The sequence below is a fragment of the Rhinolophus hipposideros genome, assembly GCF_964194185.1.
Source record: "Rhinolophus hipposideros genome assembly, chromosome: 22".
Taxonomy (NCBI): Eukaryota; Metazoa; Chordata; class Mammalia; order Chiroptera; family Rhinolophidae; genus Rhinolophus; species Rhinolophus hipposideros.
Genome location: NC_138068.1, coordinates 20,258,819 through 20,284,545, shown reverse-complemented (window position 1 = coordinate 20,284,545; position 25,727 = coordinate 20,258,819). Strand labels below are relative to the sequence as shown.

The following is a 25,727-nucleotide window of genomic DNA, read 5'->3' as shown; positions in this document are numbered from 1 at the left end:
CCCAGTTGCCATCCCTCCTGAGCTCCTGCCAGGAACCCTCTCTTCCTATGATCTCTTGGGAGCATTACTGAGTGACTAAGGATTGGACTTCAGGGCCCTATTCATAGGGCCTAGAGCTAGGGAAGCTCTGAGTAGAGCCAAGTCACTTCCCCTGCTCCAATCCACTTTAACTGGGCTGACCCAGATTATAGCTCTTCCCTCCCCTAATTGCACAAACCAAGGAATCACAGAATCAGAAATACGGTTTTATTTAAGGCAGAGGTGGAAAAAGAATGCCCTTCCACCCCCCTCCTACTCCTCAGTCCTATCCCAAGTCAGACACTGGGACCTGATGGAAAGGCTGACGAGGGGCTCACAGGAGGGTGACGGGGTTATGGACCCTTACCTCAGATCAGCTTCCTTTCAGCTGTACCCATACACTGAGGATTTAGGGGCTTCTAAATCTCACTAAGGGAAACAGCTTTTCTGGTCCTCAAATGGGAGCTACCCAGGATTCAACCTGTGAAGACCCTGGAGTTGTCTAGGAGACCAGCCCTCCCAAGGTTGGGGAGAGAAGCCCCTCTCGGGAGGACTCGAGAGGAATAACAAGTATGCGGGATAGAAGGTCTTGAGCGAAGTCTGGGGGGCCTGGATGCGCCCTCACACAGGGTATGGGTTGTCCAGGACTGCCACTCCTGCTGCCACGCCACCATCTGCGTGCTCGATGGCTTTGGTTCGAAGCAGATGTCCCACGTGCTTATTCATCACAAGTGTCTTTCCCTGCCTATAGAAATGCGGGTGGGAGACACACAACTCTGTCACCTGGATTCAGCCCCCAAACCCAGGACCTTCCCTGGTCCCAGCTGAATAGTACATGGGTGACTGACTACACCCAAGAAAGTGCTAAGATTTTAGAATCAGATTTGGGTTTGCATCCTAACTTGGCAATGATTAGCTCAGTGTCTTTGAGCAAGTTACTCAGGCTTTCCAAATATCAATTTCCTCAGTTTAAAACAGGGAAAATACGTCTCACTTTGCAAGATGGTCACGAGGATTAAGTAAAGCAGGAAGCGCACTTAGCACGATGCTAGGTTCACACTGCATGTTCTGTAGTTGTAAATTTCCTTCTCTCCCTCTCTGAGATGGCTGTGGTGTGGGGAGGGGATGGGGTATGGGGAGTGACGGACAGAGATCCTGCAAGTGCTTAGAGGGGAAGATTATAAAGCGCAGGCTCCGGTGGGGAGCAGGGTGGCGTCTGGGATTTCTACCTTGCTCTGACCCTGGAGTACTTTCCGGGAAGTGGGATGAGGGCCTAGGAACTGCTCCTTACAAATTCCCAAGTCTTCCTCTCTTCCTGATTCTTTGGTGCTCAAATCCAAACGCAGAGGCCATTCAGTTTTTCTCAGCCGCTCAGTATATCCTCTAGCTGGCCCATCCCACCTTTCCCCAGAATCCCCGGTGGCCTGGGAACTGGACCCAAACTCTCTTCTTCCCTGGGTTCTCCTTCTAGTCCAGACATATTCTCATCCGTCTTGATACCACTTGAAATTTCCTTTATAGTTGCAAAACATTTCTCATCAGGGTTTATTTTGATAGTCCTGTGAGGTGGGCAGGGCTTGGGTCCTTTGCTTCATTTACTAGATCAGAAAACGCAGCTAGGGGTTGGCAGCGCTGGGACCAGGATGCCTGCCCGTGGTCTAGTGCTCCCCTCCAGGCTCTCGTGGCTGGCCCTCCGGCTAGGAGCAGCCCCTCCTGACTGACTCACCTGACATAGACCCCGAAGATGCCCAGCTCTGAGATGCACTGGACCACTCGGACAGGGCTTCCGGGCCGCAGCAGGCAATTCCCGAAAGGCTCAGGCTCGATCTTCTCCATGAGGATGTAGGAGGCCCTCTCTTCACTGTCCTTCAGCCGCTCCAGGGCCTGCACCATGTCGTCCCCGTATAGGTTGTTACCTGCAATTCCACCGGCCAGTCACCCTGGACCTCTGCCCACCTTCTGCACCCGGTGCCCCCACCTCTGGGGCTATGTGGGCAAGTCAGCAGCCTCAGTTCCTGACACCAGCGGAGGGAAGCCCGGGCAGGCCTGGCTCCCGAGGACGGACTGTCACCCTGACAAAAGAGCCCTGACTCACACCAGCGAGCACAGCTTCCACCCCCCCGTCCCGCCCTGGTTCTCCTCCCTGTCCACGGCTGTTCCGTCTCAGCCTTTCTGACTGGCTCCTGCCCCTCCTAAATGTTGGCATTCCCACGGAATTGGTCCTCCACCTTTGTTCTCTCTTCCACATACAACGTTTTTCCAGAAAGATTTCTTCCAAGGCTCCATCTATATCCTATAACTTCTTAACTCCCAAATCTTTAACTCAAGCTTCCTGCTCTAGACTTCACATGAATATCCCATGGGCCCCCCACCAAATGAACTTGTCCAAACAGAATTTGTCACGTCCGCCTGAACCTGCCCTCCTGGACCTCTCTGCTCCCCATCAGACGAAAAGCATCCCTGAGTCAGGTTTAGCTCCTCCCTGTGCGTCACGTCACCCACTCAGACACGTCCCTTCTGTCTGTAGTCCACGCTGGCGTAGCCCTCGCCCAGGCCTCGACACTGCTCTTCTGGACGACTATACCAGCCTCCTCTGTGGTCTTTCTGCTCCTAATTTCTCCCTTCATTCCAGGACATGCTCTGCCATGGTAAACATGGATCTTGGATCATTCAGATGTCCCTTCCCTCCCTAAAACTCTCTAATGACTTCCCACTACCTTTAGGATGAAATCCAATTTCCTCCATACTGGTATATCCAATGTTTATAATCAGGTCCCAAACCACCTTTGCCTGCCCCAATCCCTGCCTCCTCCCATCCCTCATGCCATCCCAGCCTCACCAGTAACTCATTAATCTCATGGACCAGTGCCTTTGCGTTAGGTTGCTCCTTCTGTATGGAGTGCTCTTCTCCCTTTCCTTCCCACCTGGCAAACTCCTACCTATCCCTTAAGAACAAGATCAAAACCATCTCCTCTGGGCCTGTGAGGCAGAAATGATCTCCGCCGCCACAGAGTTCGAACTAGGCAGGAAGACATCCAACATCCGGATACGTCCCCATCCCACTTCCCCACAATCCACCCACAGACACCTCAGGCTAAACTTGTCCAAACCCCCGAGTGTGGTTAATCAGATTCTCCTGTGCTCCACAGCACGTGATCGCAGAGTCTCCTAGGACACTGTCCAAGGTGAGGGCCTGTGTCACTTCCTCCTGTATAGCCCAGAGCCTGGGACTGTGCCCATAGTGCCGGCCCTTTTCCCCTGGGCAACCCTGTAAATGGGATCCACCTACCTCCACCCTCTCTCTGAGGCTTTAGCACGAACCGGCTAGGAGCAGCAAGGGCCTCCGTGATGGCCTGGTTCCCTTCTTCACCCTGGCAGGACGCAAGAAAGCAGTTACCAGGCATCTGGGGCCAGAGACAGGAGCTAAGGTCCTGCTGGTTGTGCAGAGCAGGAGGGGAGAGAGCCATAAGCCCCTTCAGGCTGGATGCCTACTGTCTGGATGTGACCCCCACCCCAAAACCCAGCAGTAGCAATGAGAACAAGCTTTCTCTGGCCACAGTTCAGGGGTCTGCAGCAGGAGGCCTGAAAGCAGGTACAGAGATTCCCTAACTCTTGCTGTCTGCCTCAGTCTCCTCCTCTGGGTACCATCCCTGTCTCCACCTTTGCTGAGAAGAGTTTATAGTGGATTCCAGCCGCCCTCTCCAGCACTAGGGCTTCTCACAGAGCATAGCTTACTCAAGTCCCACTCAGTGCCGGCTCCAGCCTCCCCAACGCGTTGGGCTCAGCTCCCTGCCACCTAGGTCTGTGGGGGGAGACACAGGCTGCCCACACACCATGTCCAGGGAGTAGAGGCCCGCAAAGGTGGCCCGGAGGCGGGCCACGGCCTCAGGCTGGCCAGGGAGCAACACCTCCAGCACGCCCGCTCTGCTCAGCTGCTGCTGCACCTTCTTGGTCCCAGCCAGCTGGGTGGCAATGTCTGGGCACTTGACAGCACACGACCTCTCCAGCAGCAGGCGGGCTTCCCAGTTCTGCAGAGAGAAGAAAACAAAAGGAATTCGACTTGATTTCACTTCGGCTGACCTTTCTCGAGCATTCAGGTGCCAGGTATTGTGCTTTCTAGCCTCACATTCACGGTCTCCCAGGCAGGATTCCTGCCCACAGAGAGCTCACAGTCTAGCCCAAAGACACGTGATGATGATTAAAGGGAAAAGGACAAAAGGTGTTTATGAGCTCAGCTTCCCAGGGTACTCCAAATAAAATCCGAATTCTTTCCTTCTCCACTTCCTTTGATGCCATCCCTCTACCCCAGGCTCACATTCCAGCCACACAGACTGGTCAATCTGCAAACACACAAACATCACTCCTACCGACGGGCTTCTGCATTTGCTGCCTGTAATTCTTTTCCTTTTGGCTTTTCCAAAGGATGGTTGGATCCTTCCCATCTTTAAGTCTTGTCTCCAAGTCATCTTCTCAAACCACCCTACTTACTGTGGGTTTCGCTAGCATTCGCTATCTTTTCACCCTGTTGTTTCATTCAAAGAGTTTCCCCCAACTGGGAAAAAAAACCTTTTTTTTTTCTTTCTATTTTTATTTACTTCCTGACGTCCATCTCCCTGAGCGGACTGTGAGCTCCACAAGGACCAGACGCTTGTTGCCTGTCTTGTTTCCTGTCACTGTTGTATCCCCAGTGTCTAATGCAGTGCAGGGTACTTTGGAGGTTGTCAATAAATATTTGTTTTTGTTGTTTAATGAGGTGAAATCTGAGTGGACAGGTAGAGTCTGACAGGTGAGACTCAATAAGGAAGAGGTACAATAAGTCCTCACATAATGTAAGATTCTTGGAAACTGCAACTTTAAGCAACACGACATATAATGAAACCAATTTCACCATAGGCTCATGGATATAAACAAGCGTTAAGATCCTACGGCATATTTCTGGTCACAAAAACACCAAACTTCTAAATAAAGACCCAAAACACTTCTAATATTAAGCATTGAAATAAATGTGAGCTATACGTACATTTAAGAAAGATGAATAAAGCCAAGTAAGATCATTACTTCCCAGCCCGCGTCGTCCAGGCCAGGGACGCTGGTGGCAGGAGCCAATCCCAGCAGCTCACGGCTCCAGGTGCGAACCAACCCTGGACAAGATGCCCTGCCATTGCAGGGCACACACACACACACACACACACACACACACTCACTTACACTGGGACAATTCATCTAATGTTCACATCTTTGGGATGTAGGAAGAAACCAAGTACCAGGAGGAAACCCACGCCGACCTATGCAGACATGGGGGGAACGTGCAAACTCCACAGAGACAGTGGTCCCGGCCGGGGATGGAAGTTTTTTTCTCATCGTTATAATGAAACAATGCTATTTGAGGATCTGCTGTACTCAGAATAATATGAGCAGAGGCCTATAGGTGGGTCATCACAGGGTGAAAGGTCCAGGGTGCTAAGTTTATGGTGTAAGAGGCAGGAAAACAGCAGGGGGTCATGCCTCCCAGCTCTCATCCCCATTTTCAGGCACTGGGGGAACAGTCTGTCCTTGACTCTAGACCACATCAAACTGCCCACAGCAGGATCAAGGCTATGGTCTGAGGAACAACACTCACGCCTTCGCAGCCTGCCCCACCCTTGCCCCTGCTGTCCTTCCTTTGATACAGTAAGTCCACCGGCAGTACCTTGGCTGGTCCTCACCAGTAACCCAGGCACCCAGTAGGCTGCTATTCCAGGCAGAGCTACCGGTGCCCAAAACATCAGAGGTAAACCCAGAAAAGTACTATTATGTTAGGAGCAGGAAAAGCAAAACTCAGAGATCGTCAGGGGCTTGCCCAGGGTCACCTAGCGAGTCACTAATTGCAGATTTATCTCCATGTTCTAAAACTGGTCTGAGTTTCTCAGTTCCCTAAAAATGTCCTCCTTATGCACTAATGTCCTCCCTTATCAGCTTAACCACTTCTCTCTTTTTCTTTGGCTCCTTCTCCCAAACACCCTTATCCTGGAACGTGGATCCATTTTCCAAATGGACAGTTTCTCTCTTCTCTAGTCAGTGAGTCCTCACCACTGCTAACACTTTCTAGAGGAAAGGACCTTCTGTATAGCTGCTCCCTACATAGCTGGGCCTTACAGAGAGTCCTACATTCAAAGAACGATGGATATTGAAGGAGCTCTCTCAATTTTCCGGTGTAGTTCCCTCAGCTTACAGAAACTGAGCTCAGAAAGGGTCAGGAAACTACCCAGGAGCTCCCAGAAGCAAAGCCAATGGCTCATGACCCCAGCCTACTACTCATGGTATTTTCTAACTTATTTCCTCCTTTACTCATTCTTCTCCCCTATCCCTAATCTACAGTATGGAGAAGCTAAGAAATCAGGGCTTCTTAGCTTCTCCATACTGTAGATTAGGGATAGGGGAGAAGAATGATATACAGGGAATGCCACTAGACTGAGAGTCAGAAAGTCTGGGAACTTCCTGTGAGACCTCAGACATGCCCCTGTACCTCTCTAAACCTTAGTTTCTTCATCTGTATAATGGGGATAATTTTATGTCTCACAGGTGGTTGTAAAGATTAAATGAAATAATGAATATGAAAAGTAATTTTCAAACTACATGGTAGGATAGCAAGATAAGGTGATAGACATCATTACTGTCATTAACAAGAATATGAAGGTGATAAAAACTTTTCTGATGCAAATGAAAGTTGCATCAGAGGTAAGAGTTGGCAGGAAGCAAAGGGTTAGTGGTGTGGTGGAACTGGTTTGCACCAGCTAGTGAGAGCTGATTATACCTATCTCTTCCCAACTCTGTTTAGTGATGTTAAGTTGGGTAGCTTGAAACTGGCCATGATAAGGAGTATTTACACTATAGAAATCTGCAAATGCTACAAATGGGACTCTCCCTCCAGAAAGATGGTTGTTAAATATTTACCAGCATATTCCCAGAAATGATGTGAATGGCTGAAGCATCATGGATTCCTGAGGATTCAGATTCTAAAAGACAGTGTGTTTGTAGAGTGAGAGGTAGCAAAAAGCTTACAGAATAGGAGGTTCTAGCAGCAAGTTCCCTGAGGAAGTACTGAAGCCAGAGCTCAGGGAAAAACCCAAGTTGTTGTGACACCTGAGTTGGGTCTCTGAGGAGCAATAGTGGGTCCCAGGGGGCAAAGAATGATAGAACAGAAAATACCAACCTGCTGACCATACTGACTCGGCATGTAGCCATCCCGGAAGTAAACCACAGCAATTTCCCGGCCGTCCCTAGAACACAGGATGGAAAAAGCTGCTGTGTTAAATTATAACTGATGTGTTCAATGATTCGATCTATTTCAGGGTGCATCAAAATGAATGCTTCTTTGAAAGTCCCCAGGAGTAGCCTGGACAGGGGTTCACTGGAACCACTGAAAGTAGATAGCCACATCCCCACTCCTTCCACTAAAAACATGGCTGTGTGCAATAAAGAATGCTTTAGAATATTCCAGATCTAGAGTCATTCTAGAAAGGCCAGAGGGAAACAAGAAGACAACCAGAATCAGATTAGGTAAATTAAAAACAAATTTACCTAAGCAGCAAAATCATATTTACACTGTTTAAAGTAGCTGAAACCAGGCTGAGATTTTTAAATATGGCAGGGATGACAGTGGGGAGATGTAAAATCATGAGTCTAATTTAGACATAGACTGTCTTTTGAATATCTTCCCTTTTTCTTTGATTTATTTGGTATTTTCTGGTTTATCTGGAAAGTAATGACTTTATTTTGTTATGCTAAAAGCACATTTTGAATATAATAAGTGGTATGATGAAATTCCATGGAGGTTCTTAATTTTAAGAATCACAAAGTTCCAGGTCTAAATAGGTGTACTGCAAGCAATGCTAGCTGAATATGTGGTACTAGAGTCACCTGGTGGGGGGACCCTAGAGGGAAGTGCGGAGCCTGGCTTGGAGCACAAATCCAGTCCCCTGGAAGTCTTGCCTGGGCTCAGAGAGCTAGTCCCAGATCAATCACAGAATGAGCCAGCTAATCTTCTTCCTCCCTGACTGCCCAGCCCAACTGCCCAGGCCTGACCTGATTAGCCACCAAGAGGGGAAAGAAAACTTCTGGGAACCCAGGGCCATATGAAAACCGAGGTTATTTTAAGAAGGCCCTTATCCAGAATGTTAGCAGCTCTGATACAGCAGAACTTGGCTAGCCTTCTCCAAAATTTCCTGGAATGATGGGATATTTCAGAGCTCACCCCTAAAATTCAGAGAGAAGGAAGCAAGCTATCACATCGCCCAGAAGAAAGGATAGTTTGGGGGAAGTAGGTGGCAGGATGAGTTTCCAAAACCAGCCCTTGGGGAATTGGATCCTTGGGGAATGCTCCCTGAACACTCACATAAACAGCTTTCTGTTGTGGTCCAGAGATCCCTTTTCAGAGACATCTTCAAACCTTCGCCGGATTACATGGATGTTCCTGTAAGGAAAGATGGGCAAGGGTCAGAGTGAGTGAATGCTCCATTCTGAGTGGTTCTCCCCAATCCTGGGGCCACATCTGGAGGTCTCCCCTCCTTTACTTACCTGGCCAGTAGCTCATTCTCTATGGCACGCTGGTCAAATATGTTCCTTTCCTTCTCTTGAGCAATCAGTAGCACCAGAGCACTGGGGAAAAAGTAGAGGTGGCCCAAGGTGGCTGCCAAGCTTATCCTCCCACCGTCTCACCCGCTTCAGGGGTGAGAATGAGAACACAGCTTCCTTGAAAGAACAGATATTCTCTCAACTCAGGACTGTCCCAGGCATAGACACCTGAGGCCACGGCACATTAATTCCTGAAAATAGGAAACCTGAAAAATTAAAGGATATCTCTACCCCTTCTCTAGCAGGTAGATGAAATATTACAACGATGTCCATTTTCTTGCAAATTAAAATTTAAATGTAGAAGCATCTCAAAAACCCAAGAGGACTTTTTCTTAAAACTTAACATAATGATTTTAAAATCTTTCTGGAAGAAGAAATAGGTGTGAGTACTAACGTATATTTTGTAAAACAACAATGCTGGGCGTTGGGGGCTAAAAGCCCTGTTACTAGATTGTAAAGCATAAAATAAGAGAGTTTGTGGTTCTTGTATGAAACATGAGAATAGCTCGATAGAATCCTACAGAAACCCTATAGCACCAACGATGAATAAGGCATTGCCTCCTGGGGCTTTCCAACATTTCTGTGACGCACACAAGGCCACGTTTGATCCCACACGGATCACCGCGGCTTACCTGGCCTCTTCCTCTCCGCTTATCCACGTACTTCTTAAAGAAGCAGGAGCACAAGGACTCAGGGAACAACTAAAGCCAGAGAATTGTCTGTTTGGCTACCAACGAAGCTGTTTTCAGTTGCCAAAGGCAGATCCAGCTCCCTACCAGACTACCTTAGGGCCAACACTCAGCAGTACCAAAGTCCAGTTTTGTTGTAGCTGTAGTGCTCGCTGCCCGTGGCTTCTTGCTGAGAGTCTTGGTGGCCGGACTTTGGCTTAGGAGGCTAAGTATGGATTCCTGGCCTCTTGTCTGTTTGTCTCTGCTTCTCCCTACCTTAGCAGAACATCTTAGACTACACTCTGCTTGACTCTTTTCTACTTAGCTGAAGTCAGGTCCTAGCATGCCCCCTCTCCTGACCTGCCTGAAATCTCTTGAGGTCAAATATGACATTAAGCTGAGTCTTGGCTTTGAGTTGGGTATCTGAGAGGCAAGCTAGAAATGGGGCTCTCACAAGCCATCTTGCTCTGAGAGAGTCCCAAATGGCCTTGCTCTTCACTTTGCAGCTTGATCTGCTCTGCTCATTGGTAGGAAGGTGGCAACCAGCCCAGGCTGGCCCATCTCTAAGAAGGGGCAGAGGACGGAGGCCAGAGGCTGGAGGCTAAAGTGGAACTACATGCCCTGTTAATTAAATCAGCCTGCTCCCTGTAAAATAATTGGAGCCAGACTCAGAAAACATATTCTACCTCCTCCTGCCTTCAGTTCCAAGCAGCCTGTTGGGAGCAGGATTAGGAAAGTTGTCAACTAAGGAAGGTGAAGTGGCAGCAACATGCTGGCTGGCAGTGAGGCCTCCTGAGGCCCAATCCTGGCTCTGTCAGTGACTTGTAGTGTCACTTGTCCTTGGGCAGGTCAGTTTCTTTCCTTGGGACCCTAATTTCCCCATATATAAAATAAGGGTGTTAAACAGATCATAGGTCCCAAAGTTTTACACCAAGAATCCCTGTTTCTTATCTCATTCCAACCACAGATACTGTATTTTGAAAGAGTTTGAATAAATGTCTATATTGAAATCATAATTCATTTCCCAGGCTTCCTTTAAAAATTATTACAAAGTTTGAGATAATCAATTAAAATTAATCTGCTCTACAAATGCTTGAGCCTCAGTTTTTCAATCTCTATTATGGGACCATTCCTCTTAGAGGAAGAACAGTACAGTAGAGAGAACACAGGCTTTGGAGGCAGATAGACATGAATTCTAAACTTAACTAGCTGTGTGACTGTGGGCAAGTTATTCAACCTCTCTGAAGCCCAGTTTGCTCTTCTGTAAAATAAAACTAGCACTCCTTAAATAGTAGTTATTATTATTAATATTGAAAGTACCATATAATGATCCTTGAATTTTTTAAAGCATTTTTCAAATCTGTGATTTAATTTGATTCTCACTACCACCCCTTTAAGTATTATCATTACCCTCCTTTTACAAATGAAGTAATTGGTGCTCAGAGAAAAGAATGGACTTGACGAAGGTCAGCAGAAGTGCCTATTACACTCTCAAAAGGAGGGAAGCCAGTCCCTGCTCGGGCTGCCCATAGCTCCTATCCACCAGTGCTGGTTCCGGGCACATGAGTCTTTTTTTCTCCATATTATTTACAGCCTGACTGGAAAAACCCTCTGAAGCATTTGTCCATCAGCAGTTCCCTAGATGACCCGTCTTCTGGTTTCACTGTTAAAATACGACCTAGCCAAGAGTTCTACTTGACAACACATGTGTCTGATGACTTCTAAATGCTCCGTCTGAGGCTTCTTGCATCTTGGTGAGGCTTAACAAGCCTAGAGAGGCTCTCTTAGGGGTAATAAAGTAATTAAGAATGCAGGTTCTGGAGAGAGGTGGACTCTGGGTTCTACCACCAACTCACCACTTGACTTTGAACAATTTACTCCACTTTTCTGAACCTCAGTTTCCTCATCTGTAAAATAGGGGAGAGGAAGAGTATTCACCTTGGAGTGTTTGACATGAGGATTCAGTGATTAAAGCATTTAGCACAAAGTATGGTCCTAGTGAGAGCTCATTAAGGGTTAACTATTACTGCTATATTAACTGTTAGTACAATGGCTTCTTACATATCCAGAAGTCACTTACTTATTAGCATCTTCACACATTAGGAACACAGCTGAGAAATAGGAAGGGAGCAAACAATGCCTCTAAGCAGTTATAACGGACACTGTAAAATCCCTAAGTCAAAATGTATACATTTATTCATCAAAGAGGCCCTCATACTCATTAGACACATCATAACAAAGCAGATCATCTGCTTTCCCACACCACCGAAATCAGAAAGAAGGTATAGGGGTGGGAGTGGAGGATTCCAAATTCAAGCACACTGACAGCAATAAGAAGCAAGAGCTAACAGTAGGGAGACAGACAGAAAAACTATGAAGAAAAAGAACAAGAGCTTAAAGCCTAACAGTTGGGGCCATTCAGTGCAGGCAAACAGCCCCGTTCTGACTCCAGGCAGCACCTCTGCATGACATCAAGATGCAATCACTGACAGTCATGATGATGACCTCTAGCCAAGAAGAAAAGATCAAATTATAGTAAGCATCTTATTTCAGAAGGAAGCCCAAAACTCCATGAAAATTACTCTAGCACTTAAAAGTATTTAAGGGGCAGCCGGTCAGCTCAGTTGTTTAGAGCGTGGTGCTAATAACATGAAAGTTGCCAGTTCGATCGCCATATGGGCCACTGTGAGCTGCACCCTCCTTAAAAAAAAAAAAAAAAAATTGTTTAAGCTTTTCTATTTCTAGAAAAATTCACTGATTCCCTAACGATGTCAGGCAAAGAAGAAGCCGCTGCCCCCATGAATGCTGAATCTCAAGCAGGAGTCTGCTGCCACGTCTCCCCGCCCCCTTACTTTGCTGAGCCGTAGAGCTCCCAGGCTTTGGCGATCCCCAGGGCCAGTCCCTTGCTGGGATTATTGGAGAGGATGTTGGCAGCTTCTTTGGTCTTCCTCAGGGCATTGAGAATATGTCTGTAGGAAGAAAGATGACTGTTCAGTGATTGGATGGATCTGAAAGATCCCTCTGCCTGTGACTCACAGACACTTACAGGAACACCACCTTGAGAACAGCTGAGCATGAAAAGGCATCTTACCATCACCCTCCTGTAGGCTCCACCTCAGGCTAGAATATGCAGGGCTGCCTTAACCCTGGCCCCCCCCGGTGTACGTGCCCATAAGAGCCCTGAGACCCTGTGTTTCCACTCCACACCAGCGTCCCAATGAGCCGGCACCCCTTTCCCACAGCCCCAGGTGCTGTCTGGAATGCTGCTGCAGACCACCTGGATTTACAACAACCTACAGCATCACTGCTGGCTAGAAATGAATGCTACTAGGGTCCAGCCCTCAGAGGAGAAGCCTTGGATTCTGACCTCCTTTCAGGCCTTCAAACATATAAGCTTTCCTTGGCTCAGGACCCTCACAAATACTGTTCCCTCTGCCTAGAATACCAATGAGGAGGTAGGACTACATGAACTATGACGTCCCTTCTCTGAAATACCAAGACCTAATTACAAGTGGAAACTATGCTATGAGATTGGGGCGTGGGGGTGTGGGACACATGAAGCAGGGCCCTGGAAGGCACAGTCAGAGTTGGAGATACCTGCCCCCACCTGTGACTGTAGGCTCATCAGGCTGTCACCCCACTGATGTACCCAGGGAGGCCCAAGGGACCCACCGGTGCACAGCTGGGGTCCGGGAGGCCAGGCCCCCAAAGCTGGCAGAGATGGTGTTGATTTCAATCTGTTTCAGGGCTGAGGAACCATCTGCGTTGCGCTGGAACATGTAGTCTGAGCGATTCAGGCCCAGGAACACAGTCTGTGGGGAAAACTGAAGGCTGAGGACATTTGCCCGGGGGCTGACTGAGGGCCTAGCCATGGAGCAGACAGGTACCCAGAATGCTATGGAGAGATGAGAGGCGCGGGCCAACACTCCCAAACACAGTGGAATCATTGTTTTGGTCATCCCAGGATTGGCCACTTATGTACACCCAGGGACCAAAAAGAGGCAGATTCCCATGAGAGAGAGAGAGAGAGAGATTGGTTGGGAAGGGAAGGTCTCAGACTGGGGTGAAATAGGGAATAATTACCTGGGCAATGCCCTCTTTCAGGACTTGCTTGTGGATGTCAAAGAGATGAGCAGTAAAGTTATCTTTTTTGATGGTGCTAGAGGAGGAAACAGAAGAATTTCTAGGTTCCATGGAACCTTCAAGGTCAAGGAGTCCCACCCCTGTCCATTGACTCCTGAATCCTCTCTGGGTCTACTGGCCCGAACCTCAACACCCATACCAACCCCATAGAAAACAAGTGGTTTAGAGCCAGATGACCTGGGTTCAAATCCCAGCTCTACCACTCTACCAGACAACCTCGAAGAATCATTTCACCTCTCTGTGTCTCAGTTTGCTCAACTGTAAAATGAAGAGGAAAATAATTATATTTATATGGCAGAGTTGTGATGAAGAGGAAATGAGATATTACATGAGAATTGACCATAGAGTCTGGTCCCAACAAGAACTCAAAAATGGCATGTGATATAACCATTCTATACTTGGATACCTCTGATGGCTGTAAGCTTTCCGAGTGACCTGACATTAACTCTCCGTAGTTTCCCCTACACTCTGGGACCTCCCGGGACAAGACTTTTCTTCCTTTCCACGACAGCCCTCAGAGATTAGAGGACAGCAGTGATGCCCTGCGCTCCCCCAAGAGTTTTCTGACTCAAGCTAACTATCCTATTTTTTCCTTCAATTAGTCCTCATATGATGTGATTTCCTCGAGGAAGCTTCCCTGTCTGGATCACGTCCCCCTGCCTGTGCTCTCACAGAGTTGTGCACCTCTCCTTTATAGCGCTGACTATAGTTGCAATTTTCCATTTTGTGTGATTAGAGTTGTCTGTCCTCTTTGACTATGAACCACAGGAGGGTGGAGGCCGTGTCTGTGCTGGCTCATCATCACGGCCCAGTGTGCTGCTGTGACACACGACGTGTGGTAGGAGCCCATCCAGTATGGTTTTCTGAAGCCTCGGGGAGAGGCACCCACAGGTAACTAACGCCACACTTGTTGCCTCTCAAGATTCAGGGTGTTCTCTGCATGCCAGCTCTAGCCTGACTCGCAGGCTCACCTTGTTACAGGGATCCCTGTGGGCCTGCCCTGAAATTCCTCTGCAAGCCAGCCAGCTCCCTCAGAGGGTTTGCCAGCCCTTGGTGAAGAGGAGAGGGTCCAGCCTCCAGGAAAGAGGCTGAAAAGACACATTTTTTCTCTTCTGAAGAGGTGCTCTCCTTCCATCCCGGACTTTAGAGGGCTGTTCTCGCATTTGTGTTCTTTCTTACAAGCTAGGGTTTGTGTGCATTTCAGAGGAGAGGAACACAAGGAAGGCAAAGATTGCAGAGACGGGCTGCAGGGAAGGTCCACCTAATCACATCTTTCGGGTAATGGTCATAAATCAGACTGCTCATATTTCCCACAATACAGAATCACAGGTACAAAAGCCAGGCCCATCCTAAGAAAGGTCTGGGGGGAAGGTGGTAGTCGAGTTTGTACATTCACGACTCATTGGGTTTTTAGCAACAAGTCACTGGTTTCCAAACTTCGTACCATTACGGTCCCTTGTCACATTCACCCTCACGGCAATGTGCTCATTTTTAAGAGATTATGTCTCTTAAAAATTAAGTAGATATTCAATTATAGATATTCAAATATAGAAATAGATATTCAATTCAATTCAATAATATAGATATAGGTATTCAATTATATATATGTCTAGTCTCTACATTTATACACATACATATATATTTATGCATTTAATTCTAATTCCAAAATAAAGAATTTAATTTTAAAGGAAAGAAATTTCCCTTGCCCCAGGGCCTGAAGGGGAAAAAAAAAGATCAAAGGAAAAGAGACAGAGAGGGGAGGGTGGGGTGAGCCATTATGGGGGTTCTGTATCCTTATGCCCTGGGTGTTTCCCAGTCTGCATTCCATCCCACCCAAAGAGGAGAGGCGTTGAGGCAACAAGAAAGGGTCATTGCTTAGGAGAAGAAGTAGGAAATCTGACTTTAAACCCAATAACCTCAAAACTAAGCTGACCGTCTCTAATTCCAAATGGAAATTTCAGTCTTCAAAGTGGGGTTCATGGATCAGAGAATCATGAAATGTCGGTGTTGGAAGGGACCATAGATTTAGGCTAACCTCCCCATTTTACAGATGAAGAAATGGAGGCCTGGAGAAAGAAGGGGACTTGTTTGAGGCCGTATTATTAAGTAAGTAGTACAACCAGTATTAGACAGCCGCTCTCCTGACTTCTATTATACTACGTTTTGTTTCTCCTGGAGGGTCCCTGTCCCCCAGCCCACCATGTCAGTTTCCAAAGCGACACCTTATGGCTCCCCAGTCTTCCAGTCCCTTGGTTCTAGTGGTTCGTGGTCCCTTAGTGTCCCATCCCCCAGTACCTGGACAGAGTTTGCTCCAGAAAGGCAGCATTCTGGCTGACGGCATCCACCAGCAGGTTGAAGTCCATCTGCACAGCATAGGCCTGCTCCAGCAGGGCACTGGGGACCAGCGAGGGGAAGAGCGTGAATGGGGCGTAGCTCACCACCTGATCAAGGGGAGAGAATCGGCAGGGCTAGTACACCTGTGAATGGATTGTCTTCCTACAAATGTAACCCCATGGAAAGTATGGCCTACATTTACTTATGACACACAAACTGCAGGATAGTGGGTACCTCTGGAAAGAAAGAGAAGGAGCAGAACAGGATCAGGAAGCGGTACAAAGAGGACTTCTAGATTCTGTAATGTTTTATCTCTTCAGATTAAAAAAAAGAAAGATCAAAAGCAAAATGGCAAAACACAACACAAAGTTATTGCACACTTACTGTATGCAGGGCACTGTTTTAAATAGTTTACATGGCTTCATCATTTATCCCTATGAGGAAGATACTATTATTATATATACTTAATAGATAACGGAACTCAGTCTCAGAGAAGTATCATATCTAAAATCATATAAATCTCTTAAGTAGCAGTGGGATTTGAGCCAGGATGGTTACTAAACACACACACACACACTTACACACACACACAACCTCTCAGCCAGTTAATATTCAAGCCCAGGTCCGTCCCCATGCCAGGAGCTCATACCCCAGACCCTTAACTTCTGGGAGAGGGAGAGTCCTGCTCGTAAGGCTACAGCAGAAGTGAACTCTGGCTCCCAGAGTGGAAGCCAGAGGTGGGGTTCCCCCAGCCACACCCCCAGTGTTAGAGAGTTGCCAGGCCTAGAGTTCAACTGCATTCTGAGGTCTTTAGACTTTGGCAGAGTATCATCTAGGTTACTGTTTCTAGAAGGGGATAATGCATTCTGAGATTCCCAACAACAAATGAACCAGAACTTGGGTAAGAGATGATAAGAGGACCTGGGGAGTTACATTATGGAGCATTCCTGAGTTTAACCTCTCAGTTAATATGAGTTTACCATTATGGTAGTATAAGTTTATGCTGTTAGAACTTGACATTTATATATTTATTTTTTAAAATATTATTATTTTGAATAGATAATACAAACACATGATACAAAATTCAAAAGAGACAGAAGATGACATAGTGAAAAGTATGTGTCATTCCCACCCTGAAAGACCCAGTTCTTCTCCCCAGAGGCAAATGGTATATCAGTGTCACACATATCCTTTTAGACGAATGTATATGTATACATACATATTTTCTCTTTTTTTACAGACACCAAACAAAGCATATGCTTACTCGTATAATATATAAATTGTTCTGTCCTTGGCTTTATGAATACTTCAGAGACATTTCCATTTACATTCAAATAGAGCACTTTCGTTCTTTCTAATGGCTGTATAGTATTCCATTCTTTGGCTATACCACAATTTATTGAATTTAGCCTTCTGTGGTGAACATTTAGGTAGTTTCCTTTTTTTCCTCCATTACAACCAATGCTTCAGTGAATATCCCAGAATATACATTCTAGGTATTTTGTGAGTGAGAAGGTAAATTTCTAAAAGTGGAAATGTCAGATAATTAGGATAAATGCATTTAAAATTTTGGTAGATAATTCTCAAATTGCCCTTCTCAGCATCTATTTTAAGACAAAACTGAGGAAGTGTATTGAGAGTAAGGTTTTTCAGCTTGAAGCCTTTATGAGTTAGAGTGTGAATTACTGCAGATTACGTAAGTGGTAACCTAATACCCTGAGTGCATGTGTGATGACTACAGGGGCGTTTCCTTGGCTTCAAAACTCAGAATTCTGCCTCTTCCAACAAGTCCCATTTGGCCTTTTTGAAAAGCTCCCAGAAAGTTTTCTTGCTAAGACTTTCCTCTGTCTCTGTCCCCAGGACTTGTTAGGCCCACGTGAATTTGGGATCACTAGTACACAGCTGTTCTCCTCTGTCCATAGGCTAAAGGCAGCAACACAGTTGTCTTCAATTTTGATAGAAACCCAGACACAGAGTAATATTCTTCTACTATAAGAAAAGCGATAGCAGGTGCATGCCAGTAAACACTCTGCTTCAGAGTCAAGGAAGCAAGAGTTATGGGAAGAAGTCAGAAGAACTCCCATCTTATCTAAGGGGGCTGTCGGAACTCGGCTCTAGCCAATTGTTGCCCTGCAGAAAAGTGGGCCAGGTTGCCAGCTGAGCTGATCTTTCAAGACAAGCTGGACATCTAGATTTTTTAAATTTTATTTCATGATTTAAAAAAATGGTGGTTCTGACTTTTTAAAGACACTCTGGTAAAACAACAACAAAAAAACTGTTAACAATGCTTGCCTCTAGGGAGGGAAACAGTGGCTGGAGGAACAAAACTTCTTCTTTACCGATTACCCTTTTGGATTTGGTACCCTGTTCAGATGTATTTTTTTAAAAAATAATTAACTCCCTAAACACTGCAGAAGCCAACTATTCAGTCTGTGCATTGTTGGTTTGTGGCCTTGACCCACAGAATAAAGTCCACACTCTTCTTTCCCCCCAGTACCTAAAGCCTTTTGGCTGTCTGACTTTGGTCTGCCTTCTTTGCCACTCTCTCCACATACATGCCCTGCATTCTCTTAAACATTCTTTCCCTTTTCCTCCTTTGGGGCCTCTGCTATGCTATTCCCTTCCCCCACTTATCTTTTAAGATTTTGGTCAAATACCACTGATGAATTGTTCCTTCTGCCAGGTGTCCTCTCCAGTATCCTGGGAGCGGCAGTAAAGCATGGAAGTTCAGAGCATCCACTCAGGAGGCAAACTCCTGGGGTTTGAATTCTGACTCTGCCAATTACACTACTATTTAAATGACCTCGAGAAAGTTACTTAACCTCTCTGGGCCTGGTTTCTTCATCTCTGCTGTTGTGAGGATTAAATGAGTTAGTGATTCTAAAGTGTTTAGAATAGTGCCTGGCACATAGTAAATACTCAATAAATGATGTTAGTATTGTGTAGTAGGTTGCTTATATTTCCTCACAGAACAGACATTATTTAATTTTGTCTTGTGGTACTTTCTCAAACTAGACCACAAGCTCCAGAGGTCATGGCCTTTGGCTGACTCACCTCAGTCTCCCGTCTTATCTAAGGAGGCAGTCGGAACTCTGCTCTAGGCATTATTGCCCTGCAGGAAAGTGGGCCAGAGTTGCCAGCTGATCTGATCTTTCAAGATAAGCTGAACATCTAGATTGTGTGGTGTGTTTTTTAATTCATGATTTAAAAAATAAGTTGGTCCTGAGTGCCTAGAATGGCCCAAGATAGAACAGGCATTTGGTAAAGATTTGGAATGAAATCACACACACACACCCACACACACTCTCTTCCTGTCTTTTTCTTCTTTTCCTGGACTGGAAATATCATTGAGGACTATGCCTACTCTATGACCCACTGACTTCCAGAAATTCCCCGTTGGACCTTTACACAATACCTGCTGATGATTAACAGAAGAAATAAAATCTTGGAAGGGAAAATGCTGCATCCAGGATTCAGACAAGCCATTCACAAAATCTAAGGTTCACAAACTAAGCAGTTTGTTCAGAAAGCCAGAGGCACACCTTCCACCGGTATCAGCCTACCTTTGGTGACAGCCATTTTTATTTACTCGGGCCTCAGCAAACACTTACTAAGTCTGGAGTCTCCACCAGGCCCCTAACAAGGTTGCCCAAAGAGACAAAAGAGACTGTGGCTTGGTAAAAAAAAAAAGTAGCAGCTCTTTAGTTACTAATCTGGATAGTCGTTAAAAAAAAAAAAAAAAAGAAGCAAAGCCAGAAGAACTTGTTTAGTATGCTTCTTTGTGTAAACAGTGGGAAAAAGGAATATATACATATTTTCTGATTATGAATAACCTATCTGAAAAATAAACAAGCATACCTGTTTTATTTATAAAACACAGATTACCTTCAAGGCAGGAGAACTGGGTGGCTAGGGAATGTAGAAGGGAGGATTAAACCGTAAACTTTTACACCCTTTGAATTTTGAAGCATGAAAATATCTCACCTAATCCCGAAATAAAAAGGTTTTGTTTTTTTAAAGAATGACATTTTTTAAAAGATGTGGTTTGGACTTTACTCTTATGTATCAATCAAAAAGAAACACTCACAGGTGCCCAAACAGGCATGTACGTATGTGGGTGTTTCCTGTAGTGCTATTTGTGGTCATAAAATATTGGAAATCACCTAAATAGAAGAAAGTTAAACTATTGATGGAAAGTTAAACTTCCATCAGTAGAAGAAAGCTACAAAAAAAAAAAAAAAAAGAAGAAGAAAGTTAAACTGTGATCCATCCATACCTGGAATACTACACACCAGAATGAAGCTGACCCTAATGGAGGGAGTTAGAAAAGAGTTCTAAGACTGATTATTAAATGAAAAATAAACAAAAACATGTCACAGAATAATATGTATGATCCAATTTGTTATTTAAAAAACTATGTATTTCTTTATATACATATACATTTATATAAATACACAGAGAAAGACCTGGAAGGATATACTACAAACCAATTACAGAGAAGGTACTGTGGTTGCGGGGAGAGGGGTCTTAAAAAATAATAGTTCACTGGGCAACGTGCTTCACATAAATTATCTTCTAATTCTCTTACTTACTTGATAAGGTAGATCCCATTATTCTCCCTTTCTAATATTTGAAGAAACTGCAGCTGAGAGAGGTTAAGTGTGACTTGTCTAAGTCACACTTTAAACCACAGCCTTAAATTTGATTAACATGCTGCTTTTTTATTTTACATACTTCTAAAGATCAATTTCAGTTATTGGAAAAAAAATAAAACAAAGAGAAGTGGTCTCTGACCCAAAGGAGTTGCCTTCAGCCTGGCAGCGGCCAGTCAGATAATGGACAGTAGGTCCCAGAGCAGTGTGGTTAGTGCTGTGTGTGGGGGTGGGGTGAGGGGGAAGAAGGGGGCTGGGCTTACGTCTGAGGAGCTGGGCTCCTGTGAGGTCCTCAGCAACACTCCCTCAGCCAGGGCCCGGTCCACGGCTTGCTGTGCCAGCTCCTCCAGCTGCTGCTCATCCTGCAAGAGGCTTACCCAGCTGTTGGCCATCCCAACCTGAGAACGAGAGGGTAGGGCGTGGTGACAGAGGTCCGGGGGCCCAGCAATTACTGAAATTGGTAGTGTGGTGCAGAGGAGTGGCGTGACTACTGGCTGGCAACTCTTTTCAACTTCCATGAACACAAAACAGAAAGCTTGACAAAGCAATTCCATTGCCACTCTCTCTTTTGATTCCTAACACAACGATGGCATTATTCTCACAGTAAGGAAGCAGAGGCTCACAGAGGTGAAATGACTTGCCCAAGTTAATGACTGGTAAAAGCAGGACTTGCTTGAATCAGGTCTCTGAATTCCCAGCTTAATGCTTTTCATTGGAGAAAGAGGCACAAATGTCATTATATGACTGGGTCAAGTTCCTTCCCCTCCCAAGCAACAGATTCTCTACTTGTGAAACAAGGCGGTGGGGTACACAAGCAGTTTCTAAACCTAGCTGAATATTCTGGGGAGCTTGGGAGAGAATACAGATTCTTGGGCCCCACATAGAGATTCTGATTCAAGAAGTCTGGGGGGTGGGGGCTGAAATTGTCTTTATAAAAAGTTCTCCTGGGATAGGAACAATGCAATAGATTATTAATTTCCCTTCTAGCTACAACCCATGTCAGCAGATCTCAAATAAATTATGTGGGAGTGGGGAGGTGGGAAGGAGCCCTTTGTGAAATACTATGAAATGTAGATAAGGTGGACTCCTCCCTAATACTAACCAGAAGCAAACTTGTAGCAGGAAATAATTACATTCCTTGTAGAGATATCTATCATCACAGAACCAAAAGAAGATACTTTTGAGAAGTATCTTAGAAATAACTGAAAACCAAGTGCCCAGTGTAATAAGAGAAAGAGTCCAACTGGCTGGCCAGAGACACACAGAGGTGAACCAACTCACACCTTGATACTCATTCACTTTGCAGCAGGCCCTAGGGGTTTAAGATCTTAATAAAATTCTGGAAGCACCAGTCATTAATTTTGTTCTGCCCTACTGTCATTTGATTTTAGGAACAGAACATGGCTGCCCAGCTCAGTGGTTCCCAGGAAGAGACCTAGAGAATGACAAGTAACCTCTATCACGGTCAGCTCCAGCCCCCCTCTCCCCATGACAGGACTGGTGCTAGACCTATTATGAAAGTCTGCCAGCCTCAGCACAATGTTTTGAAAGAATGAGCATGTGATTTCAAGAGGGTCTGACAATATCCCTGTTGGATGAGAGACAAATAAGGGCAGTCACAGAGAGAACAACGCTCTGTGATCAGTCAGACCTGGGTTTGAGGCCATAATAACACTAATTCCTTTATAAATAAGGTCACGGTGTGGATTAAATGAGAAAAATCTATGTGCAGTTCCTTAGCAGTGTTTGGAGCACTATACTTGGGAGCTTCTTTTTTCGCTGTAGCCACTCTAAGGGTGGGAAATTTGTGAAAGGTCACACAGCAGCCTAGTGGCAGGGCCAGGAACTACAACCTGTGACTCTGACGTTAGAGCAATGGAACGCTCCATCAGCCCCCATCTCTCCACAAATCTGGGATTCCAACATCTCTGGCTGCTATTGGGTTTTGTTTAGTTGGCAAACACGGACTAATGCCAGGCCCTTGACTAGGTACTGAAGACACAAAGATCAGACATTAAAAAAAAATCACTATGAAAAGTCCTAATTGGGCTCTGTTTTTCTCATTCTATAGTCTCAGCCATTCTTGTGGCTTGGTTTCTGTTTTGCTGATAACACTCAGACCTATACCTTTACAGCAATGCTTTCCTGACCTTCAAAAGTAGAATATCCAACGGCTTAGTGGGAGTCTTCACAGAACCAGAGTAGAATTTGTTGTCTCCCCCCACAAATCTGCTCCTCTCCTGATGAACCCCACCCAGGCACCCAAGCCTTGAATATACTTCTCTCCTACAACCCATTGTCCACAAATCCTGTGGATTCTATCTAAATGTATAGTCCTTTGAATTCCTTGATTTCTCTCCATCTCTACTGTTGGGAGCCTTGCTCCAACTACCGTCATCTCTCCCCTGGCCACTAAACAAACTCAGAGTGAGGTATTTTCAGAGATCGGGATACACCAGCCTCCCTCCCCGTTCCAGGTCTCGGCGAGTGCTGCTGTCTCTTTGGAACATTCTCCACCACTTGGAACCAGCATTCATGACTTAGCTTTAGAAGCTGTACCTGTTCTTTTCCACCTAGGGCTTCTACAGCCCATTACCTTTCCCTGCACCCTAAGAACAATGTCTCTCTCCATCACTTCTCTGCCTCCAGCGCATACTACCGTATTCAGTGAATGTTAAATGAATGAACGTGAATGAAAGCTACGGAGGCCAGATTACCGAAAGCCTTAAAGGCCCACAAGGAAACCCGGCTGGATCTCTCGCCCAGGGCGAGGCCAGTGCCTGCGTGGGGCCCGGGGCAACAACACGGTCTCCCGCCGAGGCCTGTCACGGGCTGGCTCGCTCCCACCCTGGACAAAGTTTGGTCCTCATCGCTCCCACTTTTATTTATATTTTTTAACTCCTGCTCTAGTCTCGCCCGCACCACGCTCCCGACACCCGCCCCCTCTGAAGTCAGGAGGTCTGGGAAGTCTGAGAGCAACACGCGCAAGCCCAACCCCCTCATTGGACACACGTTTCCCGGTTCCTGCCATTGAGTTTGAGCTGCAAGATCTGCTGGCCTCCAGGTTTCCACACACCAGCCAGTCAGTCCCCTCCCTCACAGCCTTCCTCCAGAAGAAACATGACCCTTGCCGGCCGCCGTCGCCGCGCCCCAACCTACTCGGTTGGTCGTGGTCCGCCGCGTTCCGTACTCAGGCCCCTCGCGCCGTTACCCGAGGTCCAGGGGGCGGGGTCACCACGCAATGCAATGCGCTTGCGCGGACCTCCCCCGCGTGGCCTACAGAACAAGGTGGGGGAGGAGACCTGTGCTTGTGGGGCCGAACGGCGGCCGGGAAGGGGCAGTCCGTGTGAGCGCAGCCTTGGAATTAGGGGTGCGGCGGCCGGACCGAGACAGACAGGACGTTGGGAAGGAGGGGAGGAGTCAGGCGAGGTCCGCGGCGAGCTGCGGCTTTGCGTAGCTCGTAGAGCGTTAGAGGTAGTGACGTCCAGTGTAAGATAGGGAAACTGATACCCAGAATGGGACAGTCACCACCTCGGGGACACTCAGCTGGTAGGGGTAGGTGTGGCAATAGAGACCAGAGAGGGGCAGAGACCGGCTCAGGGTCCCCTAACAGTTAAGGGCTGAGCCAGGGTTGGAACCCAGGCTTTATTCCCTCCCAGCCGTGTCCCAGAAAAGCCCTCCTTGGTGTCTCTAACCCCGGCACAGACTGCAGGACAAACATTAGAAGCAAAAGGAAAACATGTTCATTTGTCTAACAGTTTGAAAGTTAGGAATGTTTGAGGGTGACCTGGTATTTCTCAAAATGTCCAACATCACTTGCATCAGGATCTGGGGGCAGTTTTTTGAGAGTGCAAATTCCTGATACGGAGCTTCACCTCACCCCGTGGCCGCTTCCCAATGCTTTAACTGTTCTTTCTGGGTTGTGACAGGATTCTTCTCAATCTGAAGCACCTGGTTGAATTTTAGTTAAACTGAATTTCAGTCCAGGCTCTGGGAAATGAACCGTGACTAAGACACAGCCCCTGCTTTCACATCTGATTAAGAAGGTAGACCGGTAAACAGTGCTTTTCTGGGGAATCAGGAAAGGCTTTAAGGTCTTGCAAGGATGGGTAAAAATGTGTAGGCAGAGAGGGAAGTAGGGGTATAGGAGAGGGGCAGGAATGGGGGCAGTGTGCCAAGTAGCACGCACAGAAAGAGCAAAGGCAAATAATATTGTGTGGCTAAGCTTGTGTTAGAGATAATTAGGAGTCTGGTATAAATACTGAGGAGGGCCTCGGGAGTTGGAGCAGGTTGCGAGGAGCTGTCTTAGAGAGGGAGCCTGGGACACCAGGTGAAGGAGTTGGGCACTTGTCCACTGAGCAGTGGGGAGCTGAGAGTTTTACGCAGGGGACAGACATAGTCTGTTTTGTGTGTTCCATGCTGGTTACAGTGTTGCAAATGGTTGGGAAGTGGGCCACTAAGGCCAGAGAGCGCTCTGAGGGGGTTGTGAGATGATGAGGCAGCGGCTGAAGAGATGGAGACAAAGGTCAGATTAAAGGATCTTTAGGAGAGAGACCTACCGCTGATTATAAATCAGTGGCGCAACCCAGGGGCCAGGATTCTTCTAAGGTCTTAAGTAAAGCATTTACATTCTCTATCTACAAGGCAGACTGAGCCCTCCGGTCTTGTTGGGGGGAGGAAAGGGATGCATAGTCTGATTATTACCACAACAGTGTTTCCATGATGTGCTTCCTTTGTCTCCTTTTGTACCTGAGGGAGGTATGAAGCAGCAGTTACTATAATAGGCCCCAGGTGGCAGGAAAAGCCCACTGTGTTAACTAGGACAAAAAAAAAAAGCGATTTCTAGTGCAGCATGAAATTGAAAATCAAAAATCATGACCCAGGGTTTTCTATGCAGGTTCCCTTCTTCCAAGATGGGTGCCAAATGATGTATATCAGGTGTCTCTTGGTGAGGTTTGGGGAGGATTCCAGACCTTAACAGCCTTTTGATTGAGTTCCCCTCACACGGTGGCAGGGAAGGTATTTTTAATTCCCATTTTATAGATGTAGCAGCTGAGCCTCGGAAGTTATGTGACTTGTTCAAGGGGACCCAGTTTGTGGTGGGACTGGGAGTGAGGGGCTCTTGGCCAAGGGGAGGCTTTGCCCTTCCTGCTCCCTCTGCCCCGATGCTGTGACCCTAAATCTTGCCGTGACGTCCCTTCTTATTATTCAGATGTTTCCTCTTCGGATGTCATCCCCACCCCCATCAACCTATATCACATTATCCTGTGTTTTTTATTTTATTTATTTATTTATTTAT

The 25,727-nt window shown here is 46.5% G+C and overlaps 1 protein-coding gene across 2 annotated transcripts; it reads right to left on the bottom strand.

Annotated features, from left to right (window-relative positions):
* Positions 1-225: 225 nt before the first annotated feature.
* Positions 226-23,665, bottom strand: GSS (glutathione synthetase). Of its 2 annotated transcripts, none has more exons than XM_081033725.1 (13): positions 23,588-23,665; positions 20,692-20,826; positions 15,738-15,883; positions 13,383-13,458; positions 12,972-13,111; positions 12,152-12,268; positions 8,575-8,655; positions 8,393-8,470; positions 7,211-7,277; positions 3,852-4,046; positions 3,308-3,389; positions 1,745-1,934; positions 226-763 (listed from the first exon to the last, which is right to left on the bottom strand). In XM_081033725.1, exons 2-13 carry the CDS (start codon positions 20,818-20,820, stop codon positions 640-642), a joined length of 1,425 nt encoding a protein of 474 aa, XP_080889851.1. In that variant the 5' UTR covers positions 20,821-20,826; positions 23,588-23,665; the 3' UTR covers positions 226-639. The 2 variants fall into 2 exon arrangements, with proteins under 2 accessions (XP_080889851.1, XP_080889852.1); XM_081033726.1 differs by lacking the exon at positions 23,588-23,665 and adding an exon at positions 23,441-23,538.
* Between the last annotated feature and the right edge of the window lie 2,062 nt (positions 23,666-25,727).